The following is an 18,676-nucleotide window of genomic DNA, read 5'->3' on the forward strand; positions in this document are numbered from 1 at the left end:
TGGAAGACACCAGGTCCAGAGCCTGTGAGGAGGGAGTGGCATCAGCATGGAAGTTGAAGTCTCCCAATACCAATAGGTTAGGGAACTCCAAGGCCCAGCCGGCCACCGCCTCCAGTAGGCCTGACAGGGTGGCTGCTGGTGCGCTAGGTGGCCGGTACACCAGCCAGACAGCCAAGCTCTCCTCGGAGCCCCACACTAGGCCAACACATTCAATGCCGGGGATCGATGGCGATGGTAGAGCCCTGAAAGAACAATCTTCCCGGATTAATAATGCCACCCCTCCCCCCCGGCCCACAGTCCGTGACTGGTGGAGGACAGAGAAACCCGGGGGCGCCATCTCTCGTAAGGTAACAGTTACCCCTTCGCGCACCCAGGTCTCCGTCACACAAGCCAGGTCGACCCCCTGCGAGGTAAAGAAATCTCGCAGGGTGGCGGTTTTGTTGCCTATAGACCTGGCATTGCACAACACCAGTGAAGGAGGTGAGTAATCCTTGCTCACCCTACCCTCGTCTCTCGGGATGGGGCGCAGATTGGAAGGGGTACGAGCATATCCGTATCTCGATCCCCTTCGCCTATAACATCTGCCCCCACCGCCATACCTCCCTCGCCCCACCACGGTAGCAATCCCAAGCCTGATACTAACCTCCATTTACAAAATAGAAAAACAAAACAACCAACCAACAATTATGCCCAAACAAATCAATCTCCACCCCACTCAATATCCCACCCCAAAACAAAACAAGATGGAACAAAACAAAAATACATAGATAAAAACCACCATTCACGGTGGTACAACAAAATAAGCAATAAAAACATGTTTAAAACACCTTAAAATATATAAAACATCTTTAGCATTTGCTGCAGCAGCACCAGTGTCCTTAAAACTATCACGGAGGTGAGCCTGGGCCCCGCCCCCTAGGCCAGATGGAATTAGCCTGAGGAGGGAGAGGCCTTACACTCCAAACACTCACGATGCAGCAGCAGCCACTCGAGCAGCTTATAATAAATTTATACAACAAATACTGTACAGTACTTGAAAATGTAGGAAACTGAAATAAATCCAAGTTCTTCTGATTTGTCAGCTCATTAACTTACTGCATCTCTCTCAGCTTAGACACTGGCCTGGTTCAGACATAATGACAAATAATGGATTGTCATTTGAACAATAAGCCACAGTGAGCCTCAGCCTCCCACCTCCTCTTCCCATTCATTTGCATGTGAGAAAAGAAACTTTTATTAATTTATTATTAATATGGTTTATAGGCCACTCTCCATTAAAAAAATCCCAGACTGTTTAAACTGCAAACAACAGATCAATATCCCAACAGTAAACAGCAAAATACATTAAAATCTAACTACAACAATGAATAATAAATGGAACAGATATAACCCTTCCACTTATAGTTTGCTGCAAACCAGTTTGGTATTGTGTTGAATGCAGCAAATGCTGGCTTGTGTTTGCTCTATTTCAGATCCAGGTCTGAGGTCTAAACAAGTCACAGCTGGTTGCTTTTGGTAGTAAGAGCAAAGCAGAAGTGGAAGAGCCTAGCCTTCCACAAATGAAGGAAAGAGGAAGATGGAGTACATGTGCTCCTATAAATATAAAAGGTAAAGGTACCCCTGCCCGTACGGGCCAGTCTTGACAGACTCTGGGGTTGTGCGCCCATCTCACTTAAGAGGCCAGGGCCAGCGCTGTCCGGAGACACTTCCGGGTCACGTGGCCAGCGTGACATCGCTGCTCTGGCGAGCCAGAGCCGCACACGGAAACGCCGTTTACCTTCCCGCTGGTAAGCGGTCCCTATTTATCTACTTGCACCTGGATATACTATACTTTAAAATGGTTAGCCTCTAAATGTTTACATTATTTTCATCATCGGAATAGATTCCCTTATTTGCATTACTGAAATGCCTCTACCATTTCCAAAAAAATAACCCAGTACTGTAGCGCAAAACAGTAATCCAACTTGTTTCAAATACATAAATAACTGTTCTCACCTTGTAGCTACAGCAACGTAGTCCTCATCATGTAAACAAAAGGCAATGCGGGAAATGGCACCTTCCTACCAGGAGATAAAGCAGATTTGTCCTATTAATATTTAGTGCCCCAGCAAAGCCTGATTTGTAGCTGTTATGCATTTTTTTTCATATTCATTGCCCACTCCCTACCTGATTTTTGACATATGAAAGAAGGAAGCAAAAATAAAAATCGGAGTCTGTTCTAGGTGGACTATCCCTTTATCTCACCAACTGCCCTGTGGGAAGGATTCCGGTGACTTAATGCTTTGAGACTGAGATTGATAGTATGATTGTATTAATGCATTTTCACTTTTGTTACTTATAAGCTACCTTATTAGGCTGAATATAAGAGGTCTGGATGGTGGCAAACTGAAAACAGGCCGTTTCTGCAGTGACTTCTAGTTTGTGGAATGCTCTCCACAGGGATGCGCACCTGGCGTCTTCATTATATATCCTTAAACACTGGGCAAAAACATTCTGGTTCTTCCAAACATTTGGCTAATGGCCTTTAGAACTGAGGAGGGGTTTTTTGTTATTATGGTATGTATTTTTGTGTTTATATGTTGTAAACCGCCCTGTGATCTTTGGGTGAAGAATGGTAAAAAATAATAATTTAGCTTTAATGTCTTATTGGTCTTCTTGATCTGATTTCTGCATTAGCTACAATTCACATTTTAGAAGATTTTCTTAGTCATCTAAGGCCTGAAAGAGCAGCTGAAAAGACTTGGGGCAATATCCAACTAGCTCACACTCAAGAGTAGATCACTGAAATCAAGGCGCTTAAGGCCATTAATTGCAGTGGCTCTGCTCCAAGTATGACGTGGCTAAGTATCATTCTAAATTTTGTAAATGAGATACAAAATTGTATCTAAAATAAAAAAAACTTTATTTTTTATTGTGGTATGCTTTAATGAAACAACTTTCTCAGTGTCTGCAAATAACATTTCATTCTTAGCCTGAGGTTTCTTAGAAGCATTCCTTCAATCTTACCTTATGAGTGAGAAAAAGTCTCTGTTTCCGGCTATCTTTCTGGATTAGATTCAGTCCTCCACCAGAACTACCTAGCGCCAACCATTTTTGAGAAACTGCTATACATGTGCACTTAGAAAAGAGAAAAAGGATAGCGTTAAAAACCAGCTGGTTGCTGTAAGAAAATACATTAATGATACTTGTTTTATTTTCAGTTCTACTGAGGAAGAAAAAAAATTATCATGGAATGGGGACTCTATTTCACTCTTACTACTGATCCATTATAATAGCAAATGTGTCAAAAATGTCTTGCTATGAACTGCTTAGCATGACAGCAACAAGGTGTTGTCTCTCCTGTAAAGAAATATAAACCACTTACAAATTTCTGTTGATATTTGTAGTGGTATCTAACTAAATGAAAGAGGCCTCTCCTTGCGCCCTTAGAATTACAGAGTATAGCTAACAGTGCCCTAAATTATACTCTCCAGTACCAACTCTTGCATATTACAGTACCAACTCTTGCATATTTTCCTTCTACTTAATAAAATAATTTGTGAAATCCATTAAACAGATAAAATCTTCTCTTCAAAAATAAGCAGAAAGTTTTACCATCAGGTTCTCCCCACATTCAGAATATTATCTTCTTAACATTTGTCTTTTAGTTGTCTTTATGATTGAGAGCTCCTGCTTTAGCCTCAAAGCTTCTTGTAAAATTTTCTGCCAGTGGATGTCTACAGTTTCCACCTTGGAATGTATGCTATGAACTACAAGTACATGGTATTTCTAAATGCTGTTAAGCAGATATCAACATTATAGCAATTATGACTTGAACACACCTTCAGACGATTAGAATCCAGCCTGAGAGCAGAAAGGAGTGGACTGAGGCACTCAAACTCTGCCAATACATGGCTGCAAGATTCAGGTACCACAGGCATAGACATCACTGGCATGAAAGATACAACAGTCTCTCAAAAGTTTGTTATTGTTTCATTTTCCAGCTCCACCTATCAAAATGAAATATAAAAATGTGAAATACAACTTCTTCACTTGTTACAACATTTGGATTCCTATACATTTATTTCTTCTGTGAAGGTACATAATTTAACATTGCTAATACTTCTATGATAGGGCAAATAAACTGAACGATAGACAAATGGATATCAGTTACACAACTACTAATTAGCTGACTGATTCAGAACTGGTAAGAATATTGAACCCTTCAGCTTTCTGTAGCTTCAGTTCCAGATTGAACTGAATCAGGGGAACTGAATTCAGGGGAACTCACTTCAAACATTCACATAGAAATGGCTGGACTGCACATGCCAAATACAACACAATAATGTACAGTACTTGCAAATCATCTCATAAGAATTTGGGGTGCACTTTCTATGAGAAAAATGGCCCCAGTACATTGGCATAACCAACAGATATCAGCATCCACCCACAAACCCAGTTCAAAGATGAAATCCAAAACATGCTCACATACTTGAAAGCAGAACAGTTTATTTAATGTGTTCATTTTTGGTCTTTAAATAGGAAAGATTCAATCATAACAAAGAACACACTTTTTTCTTCCAAGCTCTTCTCCAACCCACATAAATTCAATAAGCGATAGAAAAAGGAACCTTCTATTGTCACCATATATGAACCAAATGCAAATCATAGCACAACAGAAATGTGGGTGGTTGTTGCCAATTCCATACAAGCAATGCTTTTTTTCAGGGGGTACTCAAGGTTAAGAAGTACCCGCACCTCTTTTGTTGTTGTTAAAAAGTGTGGCACTTACTGTAACAACTTCATGGTGAGTACCGGCGCCTATTTTTCTAGGAAAAAAGCACTGCATACAAGTCATTACTTTTGTACCAGACCTGCGGTCCGAAAAAGTAACTGGGATTTGAAGCATGGACGCTCCAACTCCGTGCCAGGGAAAATTCATCTCCTTATGATGTGCCCCATTGACCCAAAGCACTTCTGAAAGGATTGCCTCCCCACCCCCAAAAAAGAGATCAGTCACGTATGGATAAGGAAGCGGACTCTGCACCCAAAACACACTTTGGTCCAACCTTATGAGAGCCTAAGAACACCATGTAAAGCCATTTGCTAGGGACAAGATTTGGGGATGGCGCCCAAGGCCAAAAGATCGCAAGGCAAATAACGTCAGAGGGAAGAAATAAGGACTGAGCTTCAGCGGAAGGCCCCAAACCGAAACCCCTCAGCCGCCTCGGCACACCTGGCAGCAGAGCAGCACGCGGGGCACCTGCGGAGCCCTCTCCCCTTCCAACCCTCCCCCGGGGAAAGGAGGGGGCGGGATAACAAACGCCCACCTGAGGGACAATAATGCCGCAGCCGGGAAGTCGGCTTCGGGAGTGCGGTTCGCCTCAGCTCCCGCCTACAGGTCGGCTTTCCCCGCCAGCCCCACCCGCCTGTCAGCTGCTCGGCTCTTCTGCCTGGCCTGCCCCGCCTCCAAACACAACGCAGCGCGCGTGACTTCACCGCCCCTTCAACCCGCCCGCCCCTTAGCAGGCGTCATCCAAATGCGGCTGGCAGTTGCGTCACGCCGTCTCGCTCCCTCCGCGTCACGTGACGGCCACGCTCGCTCGGCCCTCCCCTTCCTCCCCCCCCTTCGGACCGTTGCTGAGGCAAGAGCCCCCTCCCCCCTCAGCGCGGCGGCGCCGGCGACCTAGAACGCACACGCGGCACGTACGGAATGGCGGACGGGCGGGGCAAGGAACGGGTTCCTCACATCTGCAAGACCCGGTGGCGGACTCGTAAGGAATGAGACGAGAGTAACTGCCTTGTTATTGTTTCGTCGTCATCCTCCCCCTTCCCCCCCCACCCTTCCTTCAGGACAGTGTCATGGCCGCGGTGGGGCGGGCAGGCCTTCACATGACCAGGGAAGCGTCCAGGTGGCTGACGGGCACCGTCACGTGACGTGGGTAAGTGGCGCGGCGGCGGGAGTAGTAGTCTCCTTTTGTCACGTGATGCGGTCTGGCTTCTGCCGTGCGTGAGCTAACTGTTTCCGGTCACGTGTGCCTTCTCTGCCGAGCTCCTTGGCCGCCCCATGGCCCAGGAGGAGGCGGCGGCGGCGTTGCGAGACCTTCAAGCCGGGAGCGAGGCGGCGTTGGCGCTCCGTGCTGTTCGCCTTTGGAAGTGAGGGCTTCAGTGTATGCTGCCAAGATCAGGAGGAGCGAGGAGTGAAAGTCCAGGGCCTCGGTAGTTACCCCTCACGGTAGGGGGCCTGACGGATTCAACGGTTCCGGGTTCGGAGGCCCGTCTCACTAGTTTTTGCTTCTTCGGAAGCGGGTAATGAATCTTTAATACTGGTCTGGGTTTCCTCTCTTCATGAAAGCCTGCTTATTACAAGGCCATAGGATGTGGATATAGTTGCGCATGGCGAGGAAGCATGGGTTGCCCCCCCCTCTTTCGTACCTGTCAGTCCTTCCAATTAATATTTGTTTTTACCTCTACTTTAGGAAGTACTGTGGTATATCTTTACAGAGCAGCAAAGTTTTGTTTTGAGTCTGTGTATGTTTGCTTTTCGTGCTTTTTAATCTTTTATTCTAAAACTGTGCTATAAGTGCAGTGGAAGGATTGGCTAACAACTTGGAAGGGGTGGTGTGGGAGAGGGCTAGTGCAGTTTTGGAATGCTGAAGCTTTTCTTCCAGAAACTAGGGCCTAGAAATGTGGAAGGCAGAGTCTTCTGAATGAATAGAAGTATTGTTTAGATGTTGGAAGATGCATGTGCATGAGTTCTGCTTTGCTGATAGTACAATACAAATAACCTTTAAAAACCCACATTACTGTTTCCTGTAATATTATATTGCTAAGTTCTCGATGGCACAAAAAATCATGTGCAGGCACACTTTTAAAATGCAGAGTAAAGAAAGTGCTTGGTGTTTCTATTACAGGGTTCTTTAGTGCAGGCATCTCCAACCTTTGGCCCTCCAGATGTTTTGGACTACAATTCCCATCATCCCTGACCACTGGTCCTGTTCGTTAGGGATCATGGGAGTTGTAGGCCAAAACATCTGGAGGGCCGCAGGTTGGGGATGCCTGCTTTAGTGCATTACAGCTGAATGCCTGAAACAAAACATTTGACGTTTTAACACAATTTGAGAGAGGCACACAACTCTCTTCTAAATTAGTACGTATATCCTATTTGTCAATGGGTAGTACTTTGATTTACCAAGCTTTAGTAGGTAGGCTGTGTAGGGAATTGGTGAGATAACACTGATGTGATTATTCCTTCAGTTGTGAGTTCCTTCAATAATGTGAAAGAAAACTTAATGGACTGGAGGAGAAAACTTTGATTTGGAAGCTGGGTTATGTTACCACGTTAGTCAATTAGATAGTGTTTTATGCAAAAGTCAGTACTGTACATGCATGCTTCTCTGAACATACATTGGAGACAGTAGGAACAAATCTCTGATGAAAGTTAAGAATGAGTTTGATAGTCCTTTATTATCTTCCTGTTGAAAGAATACACACAGCTGCAATCGGCTTTCCCCCAGCTCTGTGAATGCTTTACAAAATAAAATTAATTACATTTACCCATCTATACAAAATTTCTGAGTGTTTGATAACTGGTAGTTTTTTAATACTGAGTGACAACTTGAGCTAAGCACTCTTTTACAACCAGATAGGCAAAAAGCTTGTGCCATTCTAACATTAGCAGAAGAAGGCTGGGCAATAATGACTTCGTCCAAGGTGAGGGTTGGTTTTTTTTCCCTTAGTAGGACTTCTGTTTACATCTCTATCCAGTTTACATCATCTAAAAATAATTTTGCCACAGGCAAAACAAAGACACTGTGTATATTTCATTGTGTCTGTGATGGTTCTTTGGAGTCTATACAGACAGCAGGATAGACATGTTCATCGTGTGGCAATATAAATGAGATGCATTCAGTTTCTTACCTTTGGTTAGTTGAAGTATAATGTTTTGTCTTTCAAAACCATAGCTTAGAAGATTGAAAATAAGACTGGCTCATGTGTTCTGCATCCAAAGCAAACAGAAGAATTCAAGCCCACTTTAGACCTTGAATAATAGGGGTTGTGTGAGTGTTCCACTGCAGAAACAGAAATCCTTGAACTAACAGAACTACTTCATTGTCTATTGCCAGCTGTTCTAAGCAGTCATAATATGAGTATATTAACTAATATGCTAATGTTGTATGGATTAATAGAGCAGTTCTAAAGTTGGAAGTATTTCCTGTTCAAGCAGTAAACCTTAAACTGACTGACCTTTTTCCTAGGGCAGTATAAAAAGCCATACAGTACTAGTCCAGCACAAAAAGGATATCCATGCAAGATATTGAACTTGGCCAAACCAACCTTCAGAAACCTTTTATTGAAATATAAGCTAGGCTAGTTATTAAAAGTAGTCTTTGCTTTTTGTGCTATTAGTGTTCATTTAATTTAGGAAGAATTAGTCTTCTCTGGTGTTCTATCATAGTTCTAACAGCATTTGCTTGTGAAGTGTTTGGCTGAAAATTGCATTATGAATATATGCAATACTCATTAAGTGGAGCCCAGAGATTGGAGCATATTACTATGATCTTGTGTTAACTGAAGGGGCTGCCTATTTGCTTCTGGGTTCAGTTTAAAGTGCTGGTTCTAGCCTTTAACCAAATGATTTGCTGGGACCTAGTTTTTTGGGTTTTTTTTAAACAAAATTTATATACCACTTGATTGTAGTAAAACCTCTAAGTGGCTTACAAGAAATATTAAAATTATCAGTAAAAAACTATTTAAAACAATTAAGAACTTTTAAAAATAAGTAAATGTAACAAAGAAAGTTTAATTGTTGGTTATTTCAGGAACTGCCTACACCTGTGAGCCTCTCTTTTAAGATTTCTGAAATATCTTTAAAACCAACAACCCTGTCAAATTTGCCACTTATTAATTACGTGTTTCCACTTCTCTATAGTGTGTAGTGAAACATAGCTGTGTTTCCATATCTTCACATTGTTTATTTCCCTGCCCGCATCCCACCAGAAGCAATCAACAGTGTGAAGGAGGCATGGGGAAATGCAAGGTGTGATTACACCAGGAAATTGGAGATGGGAACTTGACATGTGGTTGCCACACTCAGACTTGTGTTTATTGTAACCTACTCAGCCCCATTCAGGGCAGATTTTAATCTGCAGCACTTGCCAACTAATCAGTTAAAGCTTGATGCTTTTATTTGAGGGGTGGCAGAATTACTAATCCCTATCTCTTTTTTTGAAGACTAGTATCTGGAATATGCAGGACCCAGTGAAATTGAGTTAGAATCAGTTTTCAAATAATTGCATCCTCCCTGCAGGTCTCCTCAGGGAAGTCTGTGCAAGGACCCTGGACCTGCCGGAGAGAATTTATGGGTTTGCAGGGTTTTAGGTAGTTTTTAATCAACACAGCTCTTATGATGTTAGCAATTGAAAGTGCAGCTTTTAATGTGATTCAGTAACAGGAAGACCTACATGCTACTATAGCAGACCAATTTGCTATAGTGGAAGAGAATTCCCTGATGCCCAACAGGACTTTTCCTTACTGTTCTTTCCACCAGCAATGCATGCATACACTTAAAATCTTCTCTTGATGATTGGAGGAGCCTTATTTGGTGGGCAGCAGAGGGGGAAAAGGGAAAGAAAGTCCTATTGTGTGAGTAGAATTCCATTCAGACATCATCAAATGCAATCTGGTTTTTTTGCATCCAAAATCTTAAATTTGTCTGCTCCACTTCCAGTCTGGAGAATAGAAGATTATCTTTCATTTTTCATGATTCAGAAAACAAAATGCACAAATAAGAGTAAAATGTAAACTCTTTGACCACTTTACAACCTGTATCTATGTGATAGCCTGTTCCTTGAATTTTCAAATATAATTCATACTGGTGAGAGCTTGGGCTTGTCTTGTTCTGCCTTCTGGCAGGGAAAACAAAACAAAGGGAGGTGGAAGATGCTGGTGTCAGAAGACTTACCATATTTTTTTGTGTATAAGATGCCCCCTACTTTTGGGGACCCCAAATTTAGAAAATGGACATGATTTTTAACCTTAGTTTAAAGTAAAAAAAAACCTAGTCTTATACACGGAAAAGTACAGTATGTGCCTATAATCAGTATTTTTGTTTAATTCCTGGGTCATTATATTCATTGGTAGAAACAATAAACAATTCACTGCTCATTTGACAATGGGCTATTAGTTCCCCCCCCCAAAAAAAAATTGCCTGATGAATGGCTGCAAGCCAGTTAAGTGCATTAACAGCAACCAGCAATGAATCTCCTATTTCCAGTGCAAGCCAGGGGCGGGGCGGGGCACACTGGCACCACACCATGGGGGCAGCACTTAGTGTGAGGCCTGAGCCACGCATCTCTCCTAGGAGTGACATGGTGGCTCAGGCGCCTGCAGGCTCTGTGCTACCCAAAACGGCAGCCGTCTTACAGCTGAGGGGAAGATGGCGGGTGGACTCCTTGGAGGCTCTGTGCAGCGCACCCTGCCCTGGCTCACCCCACCCCCATGGGTGGCTTGTCCCGGGTGCAGGAGCTGCTAGCTGCCCCACTGGTGGAAGCTTCTAAATTGTTAAAGCAAGTGTGAAACTATGGAAAACAAATAATGCTGAAATAAGTTTTTCTTTTTAAAATGCAGTCCTCTGTAGCCATTATGGCAACATCATCTGAAGAAGTGTTACTAATAGTAAAGAAGGTGCGTCAAAAGAAGCAGGACGGAGCTCTTTACCTCATGGCTGAAAGAATAGCCTGGGCACCTGAGGGCAAAGACCGATTCACAATCAGCCATATGTATGCAGATATAAAATGTAAGTGAAATGCCTAACACTTGTTTCATCATGTAACGTTTGGTTGAATATAAATGTTAAATGCTTAGCTGTTCAGTTTGAAGAGTTCAGGATGGGGGCTAAATAAACAAACGTCCCTAAACATGTTTGAGTCATCACGCTCATTGGATATTGCATTGTTGTTTTAGTTTTGAAAAAATAAGACTTGCAGAACTCTAGCTGTTTCTCCACAGCAACCTTATGTGGGGATATTATTTTCTTGGAACCTGCCAACTTTCGCTGCACTGGCTAGCATTACTGTCTTACATAACTGCTCCTTACTGTTTGCGATTCTTTTGCTTTCAGAAATGAATTGTCTTTATTGGGAAAAAACCTGTGGGTCTTCCCAGTGATAAGTGGAATAACATAAATATGGGGAGATGCTGTGATTTATTAATAAGAGTTCATGGCTTGTACATAGGAAGGATTTGAGCAGTGGTTTTCAACCGGTGTGCCATGGCACCCTGGGGTGCCTTGAATGATGGTCAGGCGTGTTGCAGGCAACACTGGCCTCTCTCCCTCTTTCCTTCCCTCCCTCCTCTGATGCCCTCTTGTGTCTCTGCCTCCCAAAGGCTTGCACAGCTGTTTGTTGCAGCAGCCCTGGCTATAAGCTCTGGAGGCAAGTGGTGCCTCTGGGAGACACCTCTCTGGATCAGCGGGGCAGGGGAGAGAGCTCAGAGACCAGGGACGGCAACTTACCGGAGGACTCCCAAGGAGAGGGGAAAGGAGGCTGAGGGAACACTCTACAAGGGAGGGTGTTTGAAAAAGGATGAGAGGCTGCCAGCTCTGTGAAAGGCGTGACATAACTGGACTCCTGAGCCCCACAGGGGTGCCACAGAAAGACTGTAGTTGGTTAAAGGAGCCGTGGACTCAAAAAGGTTGAAAACCTCTGGATTAGAGCATGAGCCCCAGGCTGTCCTCTAAAAAGGGATTAGGATAACAGTGCAGTGAGAGACATCTGTCCATTGAGTGTCAGTCAGGCCTCATTGCTGTTTATGTGAATGGTTGCTGTAAATAGATATTGAATTGAATTGTATGTGCCACTCTTCTGTTTTAATCAGTGTTCCAGGTGGTATTAGAAAAGTCATACAAGCTGAAAATTTATTGTTGTGCACATAGAAATTATTTGGGGAGCACTTCTGTTATGTAATTTATATTCTTTAGGCCAGAAAATCAGTCCTGAAGGAAAAGCTAAGATTCAGCTTCAGTTGGTACTCCATGCAGGGGACACAACCAACTTCCATTTCTCTAATGAGAGCACAGCAGTGAAAGAGAGAGATGCAGTCAAGGATCTCCTTCAGCAGTTACTGCCCAAGTTCAAGAGGAAAGCTAATAAAGAACTTGAGGAAAAAAACAGGTAAAGAATGTCCCTGTGTCTTTTACTTACAGTGTAAACCAGTTTGGGTAATTTGTTAAACTGTCTTGTAATTGTGCCAGATCCATTATGGCTAAGTTATTGGGAGCTCCTGTCCCTAATTGTAACAGTAGCCTGGCTTGATTTCCAGATGCATAGATGTTGTGCGAGTGGAGTGAGGCGTACTCCTCTAACTTGTCAGAAGTGGAGCTTTTCTTCATAGTTGTTGAGCTGTTGCCATATTAAAGGTAAAGGTAAAGGTACCCCTGCCCATACGGGCCAGTCTTGACAGACTCTGGGGTTGTGCGCCCATCTCACTCAAGAGGCCAGGGGCCAGCGCTGTCCGGAGACACTTCCGGGTCACGTGGCCAGCGTGACATCGCTGCTCTGGCGAGCCAGAGCCGCACACGGAAACGCCGTTTACCTTCCCGCTGGTAAGCGGTCCCTATTTATCTACTTGCACCCGGAGGTGCTTTCGAACTGCTAGGTTGGCAGGCGCTGGGACCGAGCAGCGGGAGCGCACCCCGCCGCAGGGATTCGAACCGCCGACCTTTCGATCGGCAAGTCCTAGGCGCTGAGGCTTTAACCCACAGCGCCACCTGCGTCCGTTGCCATATTAGTAAATAGTAAATTCTGTATTAAGGATATGTATGCTGAAACTGGCATAAAATGAATTGTAGTAGCCTTCATTGGGCTATGTTTTACTGATTTAATAAAGTATTAGATGTCATGGAATTGCTTCCATTGAAACGTTCCCAATTAGAACAAGATTTTCTGTCTGCACAGCAGGACCTCCTCTCTTACCCACTCCCAAATCTCTACTGGGGGTTCCCCAACTCTCCCGAGCCGATTGAGAGGGGCTCACAAGGAGAGGAAAAAGAAGTCCCATGGTGCAGATGGAAGTCTTGAATCACTTTAACTGCTCTAACTTGTTCTCCCCAAAAATGGAAGCTCCACAATCCCAAGTGGTAAAAAGCAGCTGTTACGTAAACATACACAGAACTTTGCAGTAATTCTATAAAAAGTAGCTGGTTAAGATGGGGAAAACAATACTTTTGAAAAAGATTGTGTGTGTTCCTTCAGAACTTTCAGTTCTCCAGAATCTAAGGCTTCAATCCTAAGAATCCTAAGCAAACTTACTAAAGAGGGAGCCCCATTGAACACACACATGCTCCTGAGCACATGTGAGGATTGCTCTGCACATTTAGGTTTCCTGTGTAGCATAAAAATACTTTCTTTGTAAAAGTAAGTGTTAACATTCTTGATATTTTTTTCATACGTAGGGCTTACCTCTAAAAGGAAAAAACATGTTGTTTAATGTTTCTAAAAGTGCAATTACAATTGAAAAAAATGATGGGGTGGTAATCTGATGATGAAAGGAAGCTTTAGTAAAACAGATAAGGAATCAGTTTTCAGTGATCCACACCTCCCCAGTCTGTCCTGTTGGGTCTTCCAGTCCTCTGTCACAAAGTTGGAAGAGGGGTGCAGGACACTGCATGAGACAGTAGGATCACAAAAAAACTGCTTCACTTCCTGTTGTATTAGATAATTTTTTTATATAATTATTTCATATAGTACAGTTGGTTTTGAACTGATATACCTCGATTAAAAAAATTTAATTGTATGTGTAGTAATTTTCATGTTTCATGAACTTACCACTTTTGTAAATCAAAATTTGAGTATCAAAACAGCATAGGTGCCATTTGCTTGTATGTAGCTTGCATATAAACACTAGTTTCTAGAATCCAGTAAGTTATCTTTGGAATTAAACACTTGGAACAATTTTTAATCTTCTCTTGCCAGAATGCTGCAAGAAGATCCTGTTTTGTTTCAACTTTATAAAGACCTTGTTGTGAGTCAGGTGATCAGTGCTGAGGAGTTCTGGGCCAACCGTTTAAGCATGAATTCTGTGGACAGTTCTACTGCATCTAATAAGCAGGATGTGGGCATTTCTGCAGCTTTTCTGGTATGTTTACTGAGGGTTTCTTAATCTAAAAATATTTTTAGTCTTCTTTTAAGGGTAAAAGTTCTCTCAGGGTGACTTACAAGATGAAAGCATACAACAAAACACAATTAATAAAATAAAGTAAGCGAGAAAAGAGCCCATTTTAAAAAAATTAAAAAGAATAACATAGAAATAAAACCATCAGTACCTCAACAAGAGCAGTTCAAGCAAAGACCAAAGGAAACAGGCGTGTTTTCAGAGCTTTCCAATAGACCTGTCACAACAAGGACTGCTGGAATCCAGATGATATTGTATTCTCAAATCTGCTGTCTAGTGGTTGCTAGTCTTAACTGCTCTCACAGTTGGGCAGGTAAAAACAGCCTGCATTGTGCAAGCAAGCTGATATGGATGCAAGTAACTTGGACTGTTCTTTTAAGGTCACAAGGGCTGGGGTTTTTTAAGTCACAGTGCCAGTTTTTCCAGGCTCAATTCAAGATGCTGTGCTTGTTCTTTAAAGCCTTGAAGAGCCTGGAACTGGAGTGCTTGAAGGTCTGCCGTCTTTGGCATGAACATACCCATTAATTAAAATGTTCTCTGAAGACCCTTTTTCAGTATACCTGCTTTCATAGATTAGACAAATGGGTCATCAAGGAGAGGGTCTTTGTTCTGGTTCCACCTAAGCTTTGGAACTTCTAAAGGCATGTTAGCTTAGCACATTTTTGGAAACTTTCAGGCACTGGGCTAAGTCTGTCCTGTTCTCTTGGGCTTTTGACAATTCAATGATCCTGTCCACATATGTTAAACCATAGTTTAAAACAAACAATAGTGCATGCTGCTCAACAGTTTCCAGAGCACTCCTGCTGAACCATAAATGAAACAAGCCAGAGTCTCACTTGTTATGTTGCCTGAACCTAGGCCTGTGGTTTGTTTCCGCCAAACAAGCTACCATGATGTATAGCCACTCATATTCCTTGAGCCCTCTTTTTTCATATATGCTGATCTAGGAAGTATTAAACACCACAATTGAGTCCAGGTGTGTATGTTATCTGCATGGGAGTATAGAAATAAGCCTTGGGCTCATGCCCCCTCTCTCATTATGCTCGAATCTGTAATCAGGACTGAGGCTTACACACGTAGGGTACTAACTAGCTGTTTCTCAGTATAGGTTAAGTATTGGACATAAGGATGTGTACAAGCCATTTTGACACATAGTATTGACATAGTTCATTGGTGCCATTTAACAATGATTTGCAAAAGTTCAAATAAATTATTGTCAGTATTTATCTTCTTGTAGGCTGACGTTCGACCTCAGACAGATGGATGCAATGGTCTCAGATATAATTTGACTTCAGATATCATTGAATCTATATTTAGAACTTATCCTGCAGGTAAATAATATATTCAAAACTGAGCTTATATATACATATGTAGCATCCCTGGTATCTATGCAGTTTTTTCTGACTTTTCTCTTCAATTCACATATTGATTTCCATATATTTTCTCCTTCATTTTAAATTTTTAAACCATAAAAAGTTGGTGTTTTCAGCCTTGCATCTTTGTCCTGTGGGATGTTAAATGATATTAATTGATTTTACGTTTAAACTGTAATGATCTGTCCTTATGGAACCTCTGCTTCTCCAAGGTAACCTAGGATTCCCCATTGTGTGAACTTTATAAATTATATGCATAACCTAAATTAATGGTTATATCTGATTCACATGAATGGTCTTTGTTTCTCTCCACGCTATACTGTCTTTAATTCCCCTCTAAGAGGCAGAAGAGATTAGTTGATGGGTTGCAAAAGTATTTTATTTATTGTGATCACTTCTTCCTCTTGTATTTCCCAGACTGGAAGTGACTTGGAAAGACTTAGAGGGGAAGGGAATTGGTGGCACAGGAGTACATGTGGAGAATTTCCATTTGGAAATTTCTTGAAAGGAGCCAGAGAATTGAATGAAAACAGAATGAAAGTTCCTCCTCCTGTTTCTCCCTCCCACTCTACTTAAATGTTAGTTATCTGAAACAGCTAAGAGGAAGATATCTAGACCTGGCCTCAGGCAGGCCACTTGCTTTGGAATGTAGAAGAGAGATCTGGCCCTTCACCTGCCATTTGAAAATGGCTCACATAAAACAGCATACACCATCGATTTGTGTATCCATATTGCTAGAGAGATTAATAGACTACTCGTTTTTCCTGAGAACACTGCCTGATGACAGATCAGCAGTTAAATTCAATTTAGTTGTATGTGTTGTAAACAAGGCCAATGTCAATTTAAATTACACATATTTAAGCACATATATAAACAGCATGATGTAGTAGTTCCCAAAAGGTGGCTTGAGTCCACCAGTTGGTGTCTTGAACCTTGCAGTTGGTTACAAGCTTGCCATCAATGGCAGATATGGGGTGGGAGCATGCAAAGAGTTTGGAGTGGTTTCTCTCCCCCCCCCCCCACCTCCTGGTCAAGGATCAGGCAAGTTCTGAACAAAAATAAAATCCTGTTTGTGTGTCCTGTTAACAGAATGTTTGGAAACAATTGAATGAATCTTCTTCCATTCCTGTTCAATGTTACTTTTTCATTGCATGTTGAACTATATTTTTGTGGTTGTGATACACTGTAAATCAACCTGAAATCTGATACAATGAGCAATATAAATACATTGTAAATTATTTAATTTGAAAATAAAGTATCGTCTCTAAGTGTTTTATGTTTGTCGTGCTTACAGTAAAACTGAAATACGCAGAAAATGTTCCTCACAATATGACAGAGAAAGAATTCTGGACACGATTCTTCCAGTCTCACTATTTCCACAGGGATAGGCTGAATGCAGGATCAAAAGACCTTTTTGCAGAATGTGCCAAAATGGATGAAAAGGGTATGTTCTTCTTTCTTCACCTGTAGACAATACACTGCAGTTTCTAGCCAAGTCTGTCAGCTTCAGTAATTATACCAAATAACATAGAAATCACATCTGGTAAATACTATACTCAAGAGTAGCAAACTAGAGTACTGTACTTAACTATTATAATATTTTAAAAATTTTCAGCTTGTGATATTGAACTTTTAAAGCAGTTCATTCAGCAATGTCCTATTAACTAACATTCCAAGATGGTAGGATTCCACCACCATGTGTGAAAGGTGGACACTTCTTTGCTTACCTTTCATGTTTTATTCTTATTATTTTTAGAATTATTGCACATATTTTCTAGAAACAAAGGTAACCCATACCCAGCAAATCCAACAAAATTTTCTTTGGAGATCCCCAAAAGTACACTATGAAAGCCTGTATTCTTATCCATACACTAAGACTTATAACAGTATGCATATGTAAAACATGTTCTTACTAAGTGATCCACAAGTTAGTAAGGTAGACACTTTTCTTCTTCTATTTTTCCCTTTGATGATTTTGTCTATGAAGGAAGGGATGGAAATGAGTGGAAATGACTCTGCCACAATACTTGCAAAGCTAATTGAAAACACATCAGTAATTTGCTCACATGGGGTTGTATCCAGCTCCCTGGAGCACATTGATTAAATTTTTCAATAGTTGGTTCTGATATGCATCCTGTATTTTAAATTCTCACAACTGAGTCCTTGAGTGTATTTTGAGGGTGCATAGGAGAGGAGAGGGAAGTTTCATTGAGCAAGCTGCAGTCTGTTGCACAAGTGGGACAGCAGTGAGGGACCACCACATCTTAAAGAAAAGTGGGTGCTTATTGAAAAGTAGTACGTAAGTATCTATCCCATAAAGTCACTACAGTCGTAATTGTGGCTTCTGATTGGCTGCAAGAAGATCCTGCAGCCAATCAGAAGCCATGGAAGCCCCATCAGATGTTCGGGTTCCAAAAGAACATTCACTTTTGGGTTTGCGGCATTCAGGACCCAAAATGTCAGAGTTCCAGGGCTTTTGGGATCCAAGGTACGACTGTATATGTATAACATGGGAAAAACGTATTTGTTTGGTTCACATGTAATGCTAAGGTGTGATTCAAGCAAAGCATCTGGCTTGCATGTTCTCTCCCTTCTCACAGCTATGCAGTTAGGAGAACTGTTGCCGAGTTTAGCTTTTTTTAAAAAAATATGGTTTCACATTGCATATGAATTGGGGAACCTGGTTTATAACAATGTTTCATTGCTAAATGAGCTAGCTTCAGACCGTGACTTATGAAGGTGGCTCACGTTAACAAATGCTGGTTGTAAGCCATGGTGCCTGGCCTATATGCAAACTAAAAGCTCAAGCCTTCCCAGCTGTTTGGGAGTGGGTAAATCACACACATCTGTTAAGTGCTAAATCGTGTTTCTTTTTGTAGGCTGCTTGCCCTACTTGCTAAGCTTAGATTGCACTGTTAGGCTGAAAGACCTATCTCAATACGGCATATCATCCTCCAAGTATATATGAATTTTCCCTCTTTCTCCTAGGATTAAAAACAATGGTGTCTCAAGGTGTGAAAAATCCTTTATTAGATTTAACAGCCTTGGAAGATAAAACGTTGGATGAAGTAAGTATGAGTGATTTAAAACTATGAATTGTATAGTATGTATGCCAGGTAAGCATAGGGTATTGGCTCTCAGGACTCTGTTTG

General features: G+C 42.0%; 2 protein-coding genes across 9 annotated transcripts in view; one reads left to right on the forward strand and one right to left on the reverse strand.

The window, feature by feature from the left end:
* HPS5 (HPS5 biogenesis of lysosomal organelles complex 2 subunit 2) overlaps positions 1 to 5,809 on the reverse strand; it is a 32,596-nt gene extending 26,787 nt beyond the window's left edge. Inside the window, exons 1-4 of one of the 3 annotated variants that reach the window (XM_079987130.1) lie at positions 5,677 to 5,809; positions 3,822 to 3,989; positions 3,007 to 3,117; positions 1,996 to 2,060 (exon numbers count right to left, since the gene is read on the reverse strand). In XM_079987130.1, the coding sequence (XP_079843256.1) occupies positions 1,996 to 2,060; positions 3,007 to 3,117; positions 3,822 to 3,935 (290 nt within the window). In that variant the 5' untranslated portion in view covers positions 3,936 to 3,989; positions 5,677 to 5,809. Of the gene's footprint in view, positions 1 to 1,995; positions 2,061 to 3,006; positions 3,118 to 3,821; positions 3,990 to 5,309; positions 5,452 to 5,676 lie in introns of those variants that run through there. The other 2 variants (XM_079987131.1, XM_079987129.1) reach the window with 2 other exon arrangements.
* GTF2H1 (general transcription factor IIH subunit 1) overlaps positions 5,615 to 18,676 on the forward strand; it is a gene marked incomplete at its 5' end in the record, with an annotated part of 324,820 nt that continues 311,758 nt past the window's right edge. The window contains 7 exons of one of the 6 annotated variants that reach the window (XM_079987245.1): positions 5,615 to 5,753; positions 10,609 to 10,777; positions 11,960 to 12,152; positions 13,953 to 14,115; positions 15,389 to 15,482; positions 16,819 to 16,968; positions 18,513 to 18,592. In XM_079987245.1, the coding sequence (XP_079843371.1) occupies positions 10,624 to 10,777; positions 11,960 to 12,152; positions 13,953 to 14,115; positions 15,389 to 15,482; positions 16,819 to 16,968; positions 18,513 to 18,592 (834 nt within the window). Of the gene's footprint in view, positions 5,754 to 5,802; positions 5,922 to 6,001; positions 6,289 to 10,602; positions 10,778 to 11,959; positions 12,153 to 13,952; positions 14,116 to 15,388; positions 15,483 to 16,818; positions 16,969 to 18,512; positions 18,593 to 18,676 lie in introns of those variants that run through there. The other 5 variants (XM_079987247.1, XM_079987246.1, XM_079987243.1 and 2 more) reach the window with 5 other exon arrangements.

Source organism: Podarcis cretensis, assembly GCF_951804945.1.
Source record: "Podarcis cretensis genome assembly, chromosome: 1".
NCBI lineage: Eukaryota > Metazoa > Chordata > Lepidosauria > Squamata > Lacertidae > Podarcis > Podarcis cretensis.